This window comes from Chenopodium album, chromosome 26 (assembly GCF_948465745.1).
Source record: "Chenopodium album chromosome 26, dcCheAlbu1.1, whole genome shotgun sequence".
Lineage (NCBI taxonomy): Eukaryota > Viridiplantae > Streptophyta > Magnoliopsida > Caryophyllales > Amaranthaceae > Chenopodium > Chenopodium album.
Window position 1 is genome coordinate 35,210,676 of NC_137859.1, and position 15,533 is coordinate 35,226,208.

Here is a 15,533-nt window from a genome sequence, read left to right on the forward strand (position 1 = left end):
AAAAGTTGCTTCATGCAATTATATCTAATCAGCAAGGCAGAAAATCAGAACATAACAAACTTGCAAGCCAAGAACAAAATCAACGGATAGAAGCAAGTTACCCAATATTTTCAAATACTTTGGTCTAAAAAGAAAAACATAATCCTTAAAGAAGGCTACTAAGAGAGCAGAGCATGATTCAATATCAAATCGATCATTGATGCATAACACCAACATCTTAAAAAGAACAAGAATGAATCCCATATTTTTAATACTAGACTTGATGTATGACAGACAATAGTCACAGACAGTAAAATGAACATTAAGCTACAACCAAAAAGTCTGGTATAGATCAATCATATAGGAAGGCAAATATCTAAGCTTGAAGTTTCTCTTGTGCAATAGCAGTAGCACTTGTTAGAAAAGCCTGTCCAGCACGGCGGTTTGATAGAGGTCCATGGCAACCAAGAAGCTGCAAGGCACAAAACACATCAGACAGCCCCGTAAGTCACTATTAATTGTTAATAATAAGTGAGTTGCAGCAATGACGAAGGCAGAAGGAAAAACTCCACACAGACAAGAAATTGACAAAGCTATCAATTTGCTACAGAAAAGATTTCTGTTAAGGCATCAGGCAAATCCGCAAATCTGAATGTTAACATAACACAGTAAAAAAAATCCCAATAAAAACGCTAGCACAGGCAAACGGCATAGATAAGTAAATTCCAAAAGATTTTCCCTAAAAACAATTCCGGAATATAAGAACACCACGATGACTGGTATCAGCACTAAGCAAAGTTTTCCAATAAGCAAGCTCGATCACAATAATACAGAGAAACCTTAACAATTCATCAATAATAATGCATACAGCGAAAACCCCAAACATGCATAAACCAACAGTTATGAAGCACAATAAACGGAACACGTTGATAATGTAGTGACTGTTAATCCAAATTAACAGTGTAACAATTAACATATAAGAGATCCAACTACTACTTCCATTCACAAAATAAAAACAATATTATCTAGTGTCTCCAGGTTAAAAGAGCACAAAATCCTAAATCCAACCATCATACACAATTAAAAGGAAAAAAAATTAACCAACCTTGGCATTGACACCATCGTGTACAATCCTGTTCTCAGATTTGTACTTCAAATAATCAGCACGGTTGTGCTTGGTAAAGCCCCTGATCAATAGAGTTACAGAAATCAGTACTGGAAAACATGATATTTGTAATACAGGATGCATTTTAGAGTTCAGACTAGCATCAACCACTACTCTTAAGACTCAAAGACTAGTATTGTATAAAAGAAAACTGATCAAATAATGTATAACTAATATGTTCAAATGAAACCGATCAAATAATGTATAACTAATATGTTCAAATGATTTGAGCTTCCTACTAACATTTTATAACATTTTTTACAGCTACCAATGGTTGAACCAAACAGTTGAAGTTGTACTTACAGGAGTTACAGCTACCAACAAGTAAATGCAGGTACTCTAGTTCTAAGCATATAAATGACAAAGAAGACAGAGATACAAGTGATGAAACCTTAATCACAAAAGCAAACAGTAAACATACCACTTCCTGCTGATAATGATCTTTTGACGACCAGGAAACTTGAACTTAGCACGACGAAGAGCCTCCTGAGCATGGTGGCTGTTAGTGTCCTTGCAACGAACAGAAAGGAGGACCTGACCAATTGCAACACGAGCACAAACACCCTGAGGCTTGCCAAAAGCACCCCTCATACCGGTTTGGAGCCTATCAGCCCCAGCACACGAAAGCATCTTATTGATACGAAGCACATGGAACGGGTGAACCCTGACCCTTAGATGGAAAGCATCCTTTCCGGCAAACTTAGTCATGTACTTGTTACAAGCAATACGGGCAGCTTCCAAAGCCTCACTTGACACATTTTCCTTCTCCCAACTGACAAGGTGCACACAGAAGGGGAATTCATCGACACCCTTCTTCTTCATACCGACATCGTAAATCCTGATTTTAGGATCAGGGACACCACGGCAAAACCGGGATTTAGGGTATGGTTTGTTCTTAATCTGACGGTAACATCTTGCCGGTCCTAAATTGAATCCAATTAAATCAATCACAATTCAGTATTTTTAGCACAAAAAATCTCCATTTTCGCAACAATCATCTAAGAGAAAATCACTCATTTGAGCAAAGCATATTACTATCGAATTAACACAAGTAACTCCATGATATGAAAGACTAAAAGGAATTAAATTAACGGAATACCACATATCAAACAAAGAAAAAAAATTGCATCAATCTCATTGTCATTTGTTCATAAATCAATGAAATATACATCAACCCAAATTCATACGGAAATACCACATAATCAGTATTTAATAAAAAGAAATTTGATCAAACCGAAACAAAAAATATGAAATTTGTGAACTAAATTATGAAAAGTTACAGACTTGATAGCAAATAATCACTGAAAATGTTCATTAAAACACTTAAAATCAAGCAAAAACTAGTAGCAGATTAAAAACAGCAAATTTGATTAATCATCCTTAATTCGTCGAAAAAACTCAATTCACAAAATTGATTGAAATACAAAAACCAAAATTGAATCATAGATGAGGATCTTACTTCTTCCCATGGCGGCGAAACTTGAAGAAATTCCGAGCTCCCAAAATCGAAAACCCTAAGTCGGAGGACAGGAGAGGGTTTATAAATAAATAAGAGAGAAAAATACGGGTAGATCGACGGGCTGCCCTGTTTGTTGGGCCGGTCAGGGGTATTACGATTTATGACGTTTGTGCTGGCGTTTTTAAGTGTTAGATTGCCCATTTACGCTATCTTTTTTCAACAGTTTTGTCCAGTCTATGATCTACGGCCCAATAAATAATTATGATTATTCACATGATAATTATTTACTTATTTATTGTAAAAAATTAAATAATTTATTTATGAAATCGGTTTTTTTTTTAATGGAAAATTAAATTATCTTTGTTGAACTTATAATTTACATTAACTAGTTATTGGCTCGGGCGATACCCGAATCATCATAAATTCATAAGTTGGACCAAATTGATTTAGAAGAGTTAATGTTGACTAACAATAACAAACACGGAGTAAATGAAACATGATAAGAGGTTATACATATGAAGAGTTTTTCAATTAAATTAATCACTACTCCGTATTATATAGCATTAAAGTTAGTTTAATGAAGAGTTCTTGTTAAAGAGACTAAACGTACATTAGTACAATTTAATATGGTGACTGGTGAGAGAAGAGGGATGACACATAGGATGACATGTAGCGCACATGTGGCATATGGGTGACACATGTCGTGAGCATCTTGTTCCCATGAGTTTTAATAATATTATAGATATTAGTAAAAATTTACTTGTAATGTGAATAAAATAAGGCCTAAGGCCATAATGAGGGATTGTGGCAAATTATGTTACCCGGACTCTTCATTTCACCCCATGTAACCGTGTCGGACCCTTTACACTCGGACATGGGTATGACACCCGAATACTTCACTTTTATTTCAAAATCATTGAATTTTTTCATAAAATAGTCGAGTCGGACGCTTGGACACGTATCCGTGTCAGACATGGATACCCGAGTCCAAGTAACATAGATGGCAAACTTTTCCGTATATTATTGATATTTTTATATGACATGTTATACTTTCAAATCTCCCTTCCTTATTTCCTAAAAAAATAAAAAAAAATCCCCCTTCCTTATTTCCTTCAAAAAAAAAAAAAAAAAAAAAAATCCCCCTTCTTTATTTTGTAATTTGTACTCCATAGACCATACTAGAATTAGGAATCTCTTTGTTAATCACACCAAAAAAAAAAAAAAAAAAAAAAAAAAATCAAAGTGTTTGCACCTGTTACATTCAGGGCTTAGTTTTGGGTGGTTAGGTTTCGATCACCTCCCAATTCTTTTTGTAAGAGATCAAACATGTGATCCTCCCTACCAAGTACAACCCCAATTACCATTGCAACAATAACCAATTGGTAAATTTAAGAATACATTCACTTAACCTAAAGTTAGGTAATTTGGTTCCATATTTTATTTTATTTTATTTTATTTTATTTTTGGGAGGGTTTAGGTATAATCTATTCACCTGATGTTAGAACTTATTTTTTCTAAACTGAACTTATCTAAACTTATTACACATTCACACCTGAAATTGAGTGATTTTCATTGGTCAATTCATGTATTGGGAGTTCCTCAAAAGACTTTTTTTTTCTTTGTTGAAATAAAGAGTTCCTCAAAAAGACTTTGTTGTTATTTCACTGTGAGAATTTCTTGAGGAAATTTGATTTTTACCAACTGCTTTAAGACTGCAGGCAGTTTTATGTTGATCTTCGCATTCGCATAAGACAACAGAGATGGGATGTTATCCCCGATTTCTCTAAAGAGAACATAACAAAAACAGCATAAACAGAATTGGAATGCTAGTCTTTTCTTACAAAAGGGGAAAAGTGAATGATGGGGTGGGGAAAAATGCAGAGTACAATCTTTTAAACACGAACCCAAAATGTCTGGACAAAAATCAACGTGGATATACATCAATCTGATTGCAGACTCCTATTGCCAAAATTTGAAACATTGATACAAATTAATATGAACATTGAATGGTGCAGCAGGGCAGGCTGGAGATGCGCTTGCACGCAGAACCCCAGGCTGCTCGTGTATGTATGTGATACTGTTTCTATAAGATGGGAGGGGAAAACAAAAGAAAAAAATCACTATACATATATCTATGTAGGGTAAGGGACGAACTACAACCACCCTTGAATCTATATACTTCGTACTAAAGGTTGATAAAGTCTCATCTAGCATATTGACAATGGCACATGGGATGTGGTTGTATCAACTATCATCACTCCAACTATCTGCATCATCGTCTTCATCGCTTCCAGCCATTGCCTGTTTCAAAATTAGTCAGTTTAACCGTGGAAGAACTCTGAAATATAGATGGGCCTGACTGCAAAACAATGATTCTGCAAACATTTTTTGAGCATGGACAAACCTGACGAATAGTGCTTGCTTTTTCCAAAATGGCAGCAACCTTCAAATTTGTTCTTGGACCTTGAATATTGGGTCTAGCTGCAACTGCTGGTTTCAGATTGAACGACTGAAAGGAAGAAAATAAAAAGTCAGCTGCTAGTTTTGGAGTATTTAGACAATGTTCAGGATGAGCAACACCCATGAACATTAGGAAAGACAGTGTTTAGGATAAGTAACACCATGAACGTTAAGAAACGCTATCTGAGGGCAAACCTTATTTCTTATTTGTTCAAATAATGAGTCTCTCTCTTCTGCTTTTGGTTCGGCCGGAGGATGTGACCTTTCAGTTACCTTCCTCAGCAGCATTCGTGGGGATTCTGTTTCTTCAGTTTTCAGTTCAAGCTCTTCTCTAACCCTTTCCCGGACCTTCCTCAACTGCGCCATTGGTGAATTAATTTCTTCAACTTTAGACTCAACCTCTTGTTGAGGCTTTACCCCTACCTTTCTTAGCTGCAACTGTTCCAATAGAAATTCTCTCTCTTCAGATTTTGGATCAACTGGTGATTTAACCCTGTCTCCAACTTTTCTTAACTGCAACTGTTCTGGTAAAAACTCCTCTTCAGCTTTTGTATCAACTGGAGGTTTTACCCTTTCTCCCACTTTTCTCAGCTGCAACTGTTCCAGTAAATATTCTCCTCCTTCCTCTTTTGACTCTACTGGTGGCTTGACCCTCTCCACTTTTCTCAATTGCATTTGCTCCAGTATAGACTCTCCTTCTTCGGGTTTTGAGTCCAATGGTGGCTTTGTCCTCTCAACCTTTCTCAACTACAAAAACATAAGAGATATAGGAACACACCATTCTAAGTGTATGTTGTAAAAGCATTTTAAAAATAAAACTATAGAATCTAAATCTAAGATAACCAACGATTCCAGGACTAACCTTGCTTTTGTCAATGGAAACAACCTCAACAATGAGAGGGTTTCTAGGTCTTGGAAGCTTCTTCTGGAGAGTTCCATTAATATTGCCATCTGCATAAGATGGAATCTCATCATATGCACTTGACCATGTTCTTCCCTCCTCAGGAGCCACCAAACCTGGGGGTGCTTGATCCACAAGGGGATGAGAGTAAGAATTTGCTACATCCTCTGACACTTGTGGACTGTGTCCAACCAGATCATTTTGTATAGAAGTTTCAGTATTCACTTTCGTTTCTAGGGTAGATATATTTTCAGAAAAGTGACCAACCAATGATCCGGATTCAGGGGGATCCACATTAGGCTGACAGGATGCTTCAGATATCTGAGTGCCATTGAATGACGTAGAGGCAGAAGAGACCGTAATAGGTACGTGGTCTTGTCTTCCAACTTCACCTGTTTTAGCATGGGAAAAATCTTCAGAAACCATAAATGGATTTGACCGTGTATATATTCCTTGCTGTGTAACATAAGCATCCAAATTTGTGGATACAGAAGGGACTGTGGATGGTATACTGTCTTGTCTTCCAACTGCACTAGTGTTAATCTGGAATAAACCTTCAGAAACTCCAACCGGCATTGGCAGGGCAAAGACTCCTTGCTGGGCCACATAACCATCTGAATACCCCAGATGTCCCTCATTGGTGAGAGACCGAGAATTAATGTCAGTTCTGTAATCGCTAGTTGGTAGGACCAATGATTGAAGAGGAGAAAACGCATAGTGCACTGCTGGTGGAGCCAAAGGCAGAATTGTCGGTGGGATTGAAGTAAGTGTATTATTCCCTGCTGCAAGGGTCACTGGTTGGAAAGAAGCTATTGTATGGTGCACTGCTGGTAGGGGTATTGGTTGTACTGGAGCAAGGGAATGGTGCATAGTCGGCAGACCCATTGGTTGAAGTTGGACTGGAACACGGGTATGTTGCACCACTTGCCTCCCTGCTGGAGCAGCAGCAGAATTTTGGAACTTGCCCAGTCTCCATTGCATAGGAGGCAAAGGAGGCAGAGATGGTGGCTCTAGGTTGATTCGAGGAGGCTGACCAGAGTTCTCCAACTGGGAGGCTTGGTTTTCACTACTTAGCATGCCATCGCCATGCGCCAATACATTGGAGGTGTCCAGTGTATACTCAGCTGATTGCGGTGAAATTTTTGACAGTGTAGGTTGGTCATCATCATGTAAACCAGCCGCAGCTATGCTTGATTCTCTCTCAACATATTGGGCTTCAAAGACAGCATGGCCAAGTGAATCCAGATCCTTTGCTTCTGCAGCTGAGTTCTCACCGCTCTTGACATCTTCAGGCAGTGAACCATCATGTAAGGTGGGAGAATCAGCAGAAGATATGTTGCACATGTTGGCATTAGAAGTTACAGAAGCATCTCGAACAGGATCAATTTGCCTTCTTTCAATTAAATCTCTTCTTTCCTCCTTGTTCAATTCCTCATCATTTTGATGGAATTGCTCGGTGACTAAAAGAGGGGGCTCATGGAGCTTCTCAGGAAGTTGTGACAAAGTCGACCCATTTTGATGATAATCATCCATGACATCAACTTGTTCGGAACCATCAGCACCAGTTTCTATATGCTCCACCTTTTCCACACGGTCCGAATGTGACTCATCCTCAGATGCTACTACATTAGAATCATAAGTATGTTTATAGGGTATGTTAAGGGGGGATGCATCAGGAGAAAAGATCTTGTCCTTGTCACCATCCTGATCAACGGGAGCCTGATCAACGTTGGCTTCACCATGAATAATTGCTGCTTGAGATTCATGATTATCCACGACAGTATCTGACTCAAAGGCTTGTGTTTTATCTGGATTCCCATCAACAGAAACAGAGTATCCAGTATCATTACCAGAATATACCTCACAAGCTTCATCTGGGCAAAGCTCCAGTAGAGTACTATCAGTTGCCTCTAAGGGCATAGTCAGCCATTCGCATTGCTTTTCCAGAGGATCTAGAACAGGGGATGGCTTTCCCACCTTGAAAGAGTCCTTCAAGATATCATCAGCACACCAAAAAATCTCACTATTGGAGTCATCCCTGGAAGATGCAATAGCTGCATCAGCTTCAGAAGAGCCACAATTAGTGAGTTTAGCTGCCTCAGTAATCTCACCAGGTGAAAATTCTGGTACGGTAGTATGTAGCTGATTGGACATGCCATGCAAGTTTTCAGCTCGGCAACCATGCAGAGCAAAAGATACTACTTCTTTACTCACAGCAATATCATCTTCCATACTAGTATCTTCCCAGGAACATGGAGGATTTTCCGCAGAAGAACCAATAGATGCATGGCCAGATTTCTTTGTTCCAGGATGCAGCTCGTGAAGACCAAAACTCGCAGTAGAATCTGTGGCAGAGCATAAATCTTTTGAGTTTTTTCCAGTTGACGGAGTACAATCTTCTTCATGGGCCATAACGATGGACTTAGTTTTTTCTTGATGCATAGGAACAGAAGAGTGTTTACCAGCTGATCCAATGTCTGAACAAGCATTTAATTCTGCTGCTCCGAAACCCGTATCATGCCCTTCGACCAATGAACCAGCCGCATCATGGGAGTCTGTTTCAGGCAAATGTACCAAGCCATCTGAGTTATTTAACAAACCCCCTGATGCCTCACAATGTACACTACAATGTGGACTATCCTGGTCATGAACTGAAGGTTCCACACTGACAAGATGCCCACTATCCTCAAAAGTGTCAGAAAATGTTCTATGGGAATGCAAGATACCAATTTGATTTGTAAGTCCTTGATTCGTTTCTCCCAAATCAACATCAAGCTTTGCAGTGACATCTGATTCTGGGCATGGCAAGGGATCATCTTTTAAACTAGCTTTCACATCTACAGGAAGAACCTTCTTATTTGAATCTGCAAGAGATGAAGTATTCAAAGCTTCACCAAACTCCTCCTCACTCTTCAATATGTCATCAACTGCGGCATGAGCAATACTGGCTGCTGCATGCATTTCTCTTTCTTTTCTGAGAATCTCCTCGTATGTGGAATGATGGTCAAACAACATATTGTCAGAATACGAGTTAGAGGCTTGGATAGTAGTAACTGCTACATCAAGATCAGTTGTAGTCTCCATCAAAGTGTTCACACTATTTGAGCATGAACTTCCCCTCTCTTTGGATAAACCATCTCCATCTTCAGATGTGATGGAGTTTCCAATTGATTGTGAATCCAAGGATACACTATGGAGCTCCCGCCGTTTTTCGCTTCCATCAGAATCTGCCATAACGTGTTCCACATTCAAATAGTGTGGATTTTTCTTACAATCAGAATCTGTCTCAAATTCAGACTCCATATTAGCAAGAGCGTCCACATAATTATCAATCTCACTAGCAACATCATCAAAATCACAAGCACCATCAGCACTGCCTTCTGACATGCTTTCTCTATCTGCAATTTCTTCATTACTCACCACCTTTGAAATTTTTGAAAAGTTACTATCATGATTTTCATGATAGAGTCCAGGTACTTCCGCAGATTTATTGTCACTCAATGTATTCAACTTGTCCTGATTAAAACCACCCAGTGATGATTTGACCACTATTTCCCTGCCTTCAGGTGAGGAGCATAAGCTTCTGTCAGTCTCCATTGATTCTTTGACAGGACTAATAGCACCAATTTCCACAATTTCAAGACCTGTTTCACAAACAGTATCTGACTTCCATGTCAATGCTAGAGGGTCAATACATATTTCATGAAGAATTTTTTGCTCCTGTGGACTAGTATCCAAAAACTTTTCCATATAACTTTTCACATTATCCTGCTCGAAAAGAGATCCAGTAAATTGCCTCTTCTTCAATTTTACACGACGCGCTGGATCATTAATACCACTCTCAATACGCTCTTCCAGAAACAGCTGATGCAGTCTGCACTAACAAAATTCATACGTTAACGTTTATCAGTCAGCAATCTTTATTGTATATAAGAAAAAGAATTCAAACATCGATATATACGAAGGCTTCATACTTGGCATGTGAAGACGGATAGGATTCTGGAGTTTCTCCATTTCTCCAGCGCGGTCCTCTCTTCTGAAACATGACCAAAAAGACAACCTTAGGACAGAATTTTACATATACATGGAATTTGCAAGCTCGGAAACAAAAATTTACTTTTACAGTCACAAAGTTGTAGTAATAAAACTACACATCCAAACAGCAGAGAAACCAAAGATTAATCAAGTTAAGTATAAACCAATACAGTCAAGGTGGTGCTGAAAAAGTCTTCAGAAGCTAGAAGGTATATGCCAAGGGGCAAAACTAACACAGCAGCAAACTGCCCATTTTTAAAATTATATCTCAAATCAATATTCGACAAAGAGAAAGTTGCCAGCATGCCACCATTTTCCGTACTCACAGAGTTTTGAATTTTAAGAGAGTCAACAACAAACTAATAACATAAACCCAAATTAGGTCAGACATATATGAGAAGAGCGCCAAGAAATATTAAGCACCAATACTTCGAATTAGATATCAACAACAACTGGAGCTAATGATAGGGACAAGTTGTAATATGCTGATGACACAGGTCGATTGATAACAAGTAGTAACATTAAGCACCAAGTTTTATAGAAAACAGAATGATCGCTAGCAGTGCACACCAACCCATTTCGTCATATCAATATTCATCCCCTTCCGACCACCAGGCACAAAACTACTCAACTATTTAAGCAAGGTACTCCGAACAACATAAATCCAAAGAGGTGTAAGTGCAACAGAGGAGGTGTAAGTGCAACAGAGGAGCTGTAAGTCAAATGGATACACTAATTTACCCACCCAGCTCACTTTTGTATCCCTTAAGCAGAAATTGCCAACTGATAGAGCATACAAAGTCAACATCCTTGCATTACCATGCTGTAAATATATATTTCTTGGCCTTTGTCATCACCATAAGCCACAACTCAGATCACTTGTTATTGTTATCGTTGCAGCTACTCTTAATTTATAAACACACACGCACATGCACAGCGCTTGCGCTCGCGCGCACACACACACACACAAGCCACACAAGAAGTTTCTTAGCATATTAGGGTGTATCTTTCTACCTTTACTCTTCGAGTTTTCTTATCCCTCTGTCCTTCTAATTTTCTACCAGTCAAAGATGTTGATTCCATCTTAAAGAATGATGGGTCAGTGAAGCGCTTCAAACACGCACCGGCACCCGCAACATCAAACCTGCAACATGATAATCCGTCAACATCATCAACTAATAACATATCATTCTGTGGGGAGATACACAGTTGTCAAAATAAAAGAAACCTACTTGTCAAGAAGGAAGAGACGAGGAGGACCCCGACACTCCTCGTAAGAATCCATAACAAATCGAGGTAAGTCTTCTCGAGTAACCACACTCTGATCCGTACGGAGATTAGGATGCCAGTCAACGCCTACAACATACATATATTAAAGTAAGTCCATGCAATAACTGTTATCACAAAACTAACAGCTTTCACTACTCTAAAATCCAAGGGAAGTTTCGCTGTTCAAGTTTTATCCACAAGAAATTCAGATTAAAATTTGTATATCCTCTGAATATAAGATACACTAATTTCATCCTGCGGGCTGGGAATGCCTAAGTAAACGTTGTACAATCCAGACCAGATTGCCAGAAGACAGTATATAGGCATCCAAAGTATCAAATAATGAACCGAAGTTCAGACCTACAGCACAAGATTTACCAAAGTGATGCAAGGAAAGAAATAAGCGAAATCAATTTTTTTGTGAGTTACAATACTTACAAAAGGTTGAAATAAATGGGGTAGGAGCTTTTAATATATTATACCAAACCATGGTATCTTTAATCAGGCCTCAGCCCACCACATATAATAAAGTGAGTAGAGCAGGCCCTTAACCAACTACGGAACAAAATTTTCCTTTAGACCCTTGATTGTCAAACAAAGAGTGTTAAACCTGACGCTAATTGTTATTTTTATCAAACAAATTTACTACTAAGTTAATCAACAATAAAACCAGGCATTTTCCATAAGAAATACACACTTGATAAAATTCCCACCTGTGTTGTAGAGAAACGCTGTATGGCTAGTTTGGGTAAGGAGTGTCCTTTCAATTGAAGGAAATTCAGCTTCCAGTTGCTGGACACGAACTATCAGGCCATGACCTCTAGCAGAGGTAGCCATAACTTCTTCATGCAAGTCATGGAATATTTCAGCAGCAAACCTTTTTAAATCAGAAGATACAAGTAATCAGGGAACATCTCTTGCAGCAAATTATGAGAACAATAAATTTGATACATAAAGATGTTGTTTGGTTTGTATAAAAAACATGGGAATTGGGAGTTCTTAGGAATTGCAAAATGAGTAAGTTGTTTGTTTGAATAAAATTTGGTGAAATGGGGAAAGTAGAACTTCCTAGGAATTTTCAATTCCCACAAAATGTAGGAATTTACTGACCTAGTCCCCCATAGTTAAGTTGAAATTCCTATGGGAATTTACTAACCAAACTGCTTTCATGAATTTTGTAGAGTTTAATTCCCATACATTAGAGTTCATTGGGAATTTTCACTTTCTATGTGAACCAAACGACCACAAAATTCAGAGATTGACCCCTCAAAGGGAAAAGGAACAAAATAAAAATCTGCCTAGATGTAGATGCATCACACAAATACACAATCCTTTATCTCTAAACTATTACTAGTAACTCTTTATATGGTCAAAGATCTGTGTTTGTTCCAACATGTCATGGGGAATCATGGTTTGACATTTGCACTTTCCTTTATGCAGAGGTATTGGGTGCTCAATGCCTTATATTCTCTCAGTAAGATTGGTTAATTATAATCCTATATGAGACAAAACAGTTCCACAATGATCAATGTTGTGGACAGACAGAAAAACAATAGACAGAGTTTAAATGATGTTCCTCTAGCTTGATAGCACTTTTTAAATGTTGTCTAACAAAGAAAGCATGTGACTTTGAAAAACCCAAATCAATTAACCTTTCTCAACAGTCAATGTAGGCTTATAAAAATTATTTATCAGACAGCAATATTCTCTAATAGCCGAAGATGGAAAGGTTGTATTTCAATGTTTCATACTACACATCAAGACATATTCAAGTCTATACTGACAAACAAACAAATCATTACATCCTTCAAATCTTTACACCAATGCCCTTTAGCTAATTAACATACCTACCATTGTCATTCAAGTTGATCAACAATAATATGCTAATATCCTCTAATAGCTAATGGCACGGGATGAGAAAGGTCATTTTAAACCGTATACATCCAATTGTTAATTGCCATTATATATGCTTCGGACAAAATCTTCACCTCATCTTTTCACTGAGGTACGAAACCTTCCGTTTACTTATCTATCACTGCCATTGAGCTTGTTCATTAACATTAATGGCTGAAACTGAGTATATATTGGCATTTTTTAGCCAGCTAAGAAATTAGGATGCAAATTATCACAGCCTTCACATTGCTGCACTTGGGCACTTGGGTGTGTTTGGCTTACATCTCCCCATAAAACATTTAGTATAATGACTACACACTTAAAGATTCCTAATCCAAAAGAGCTGTTAATGCTAAATTGGCAACCACCATAGTATACAGCTTACAACCACATCATGATGACTAGGAATGTCTAAGTATGCAAAATCACAATGGAAAAAAGTATATAGCATAACTATATTTATGACTCTAAATCAAAATCCAAGATGATTTTTTGTTCTTTTTTGTTCTTTTTTTTTTCTTTTTTTTCTTTTTTTTCACTGTTCTATAGCTCCCCACAGCTGATTAGTCCTTTGCCTACCTCTAGATTTCCAGCCTGTTTCATGCTTGCTTTTCTGCACCTTTTCGTTTCATATTTTAAGCATTTATTCGCTCTTAGCCAGATGCAAACAGATTCTTTCTCTAAAAGTTTATCAGATTCGGATAATACAAAAGGTCAAAAGCTCATATGGAGCTTCATCATCTTATTAATCCATGTCGTTATAATAATGATGCATATCAACATCAAGTTAGCTATTAGTCATTTTTTTCTTTTTCTAGGGGTGCCAGAGTAAAGGAACTTTGTTATTCCCTTCAAAAATACTTGAGCTAAACCTTTTTTCTGATTCCAGAATAGGCTGCCCCTTTGTCATATGCTACAGTATCATATTTAAAATTTAGCTCAAGTTTACTCCCTATTGGACACAAAATCCCCTACCTTGGATCACTTTTCCGAGGAAAAAAAAAATCAACAAAGCATTATGTAATGCCCAGATGCTCTGCTACTCGGGATCAAATCAAACAGCTATTCACTAATCGGCTTCCAACATAATTTAACAGGCAGCAAACAATTTCAAAACATACAACACAAACCCTATTCCCCATATTTCCTTTCGTTTTCTAATTCAGGAAATAAGGCAAGAGTCTGATGAGATTATCATTTCTCGCTTAACATCACAATCAACAAATCTGTTAGGCATCAAATTCACATAATATCTTCCTGCAATTTAATATCACCAACAATAAAATCTAAATACTTCCATTAACAGCAAAAAAAAAAAGTGAAAATAAATACTTCAAATTCAAACAACAACTAATTCAGGCAAAATTCCGCAAAAATTGCATTTTAAGTCAATGTAAAGCTTAATCCAAAAATCAAACATAAAAAGTGAAATTAAATACTTCAAATTCAAACAACAACTAATTCAGGCAAAATTCCGAAAAAATTGCGTTTTAAGTCAATGTAAAGCTTAATCCAAAAATCAAAAATTAAAAAGTGAAATTAAATACTTGAAAACCAAACAATATCTAATTCAGGAAATTCCGCAAAAATTGCATTATGAGTCAATGTTAAGCATAATCTTAATTAATCAAACTGAAGCAGATCTCAACAATTGATTAAATTCAAATTCACGCCATAACAAACAACTTTTCACCATTCAAAAATTAAAACCCTAATTATAGTTCAAAAAATTGCAAAAATAAAACATACTCAGCTAAGTCACCGAGCTGGCGAAGAACACCAACAAGACCAGCCATGGCAACACCTTCAAGCAGAGCTTCAGGATCATCTTTATCAGCAACTTTATACAACTCTGGATCCGCTAAACTATACTCATTCCTAATTTGATGCCTATTCAAAGGCATTATCTCTCAAATTCTTCAATTGCAAACCCTAATTTACTCTGCAACAACAGGAAATTCCTCTTCTTCTTCTTCGTCGATGAAATTGATGATTGAATTTGGGAGAATTTGTCACATTTCAAGGAATCAACCATGAAAAAGCTTTGCCACCTAAAAATGGCAGCGAAAATAAATAAATTTATGAAAGTGAGGAGGAGAGAGAAAGTGGCTGAAAATGGAAGACTGAGAAAGAGTGACAGTAAAAAGGAGGAAGAGAAAAAAGCAGGAAGAATTTATTGTTGTTTGGTTTTATTTTTTGAGGGAATTTAATTTTTTTTTTGCAGGAAGGGTCCATTATATTTTTGGGAGAATAAATGAAAACAGTAAAATGTTTGGGGATATATAATGTGACCCAATTTACTACTTCTCCGTACTTGTGTAGTTAAATAGGCGCGCATCTTGCCGTTTTATTAGCTCATCGCTATTGTATCA

The 15,533-nt window shown here is 37.4% G+C and overlaps 2 protein-coding genes across 2 annotated transcripts; both read right to left on the bottom strand.

Annotated features, from left to right (window-relative positions):
* Positions 1-272: 272 nt before the first annotated feature.
* Positions 273-2,739, bottom strand: LOC145617307 (large ribosomal subunit protein uL16-like). Its single transcript, XM_081672000.1, has 4 exons — positions 2,604-2,739; positions 1,566-2,067; positions 1,085-1,166; positions 273-451 (listed from the first exon to the last, which is right to left on the bottom strand). The coding sequence occupies exons 1-4, from the start codon at positions 2,611-2,613 to the stop codon at positions 356-358; spliced, it is 690 nt and encodes a 229-aa protein (XP_081528126.1). The 5' UTR covers positions 2,614-2,739; the 3' UTR covers positions 273-355.
* A 1,844-nt stretch (positions 2,740-4,583) lies between these two features.
* On the bottom strand, positions 4,584-15,325 carry LOC145616473 (uncharacterized). The gene is made up of 9 exons (XM_081671200.1): positions 14,911-15,325; positions 11,982-12,145; positions 11,232-11,355; positions 11,014-11,143; positions 9,939-10,000; positions 5,926-9,838; positions 5,259-5,810; positions 5,008-5,112; positions 4,584-4,904 (listed from the first exon to the last, which is right to left on the bottom strand). The coding sequence occupies exons 1-9, from the start codon at positions 15,063-15,065 to the stop codon at positions 4,848-4,850; spliced, it is 5,262 nt and encodes a 1,753-aa protein (XP_081527326.1). The 5' UTR covers positions 15,066-15,325; the 3' UTR covers positions 4,584-4,847.
* Positions 15,326-15,533: the final 208 nt, after the last annotated feature.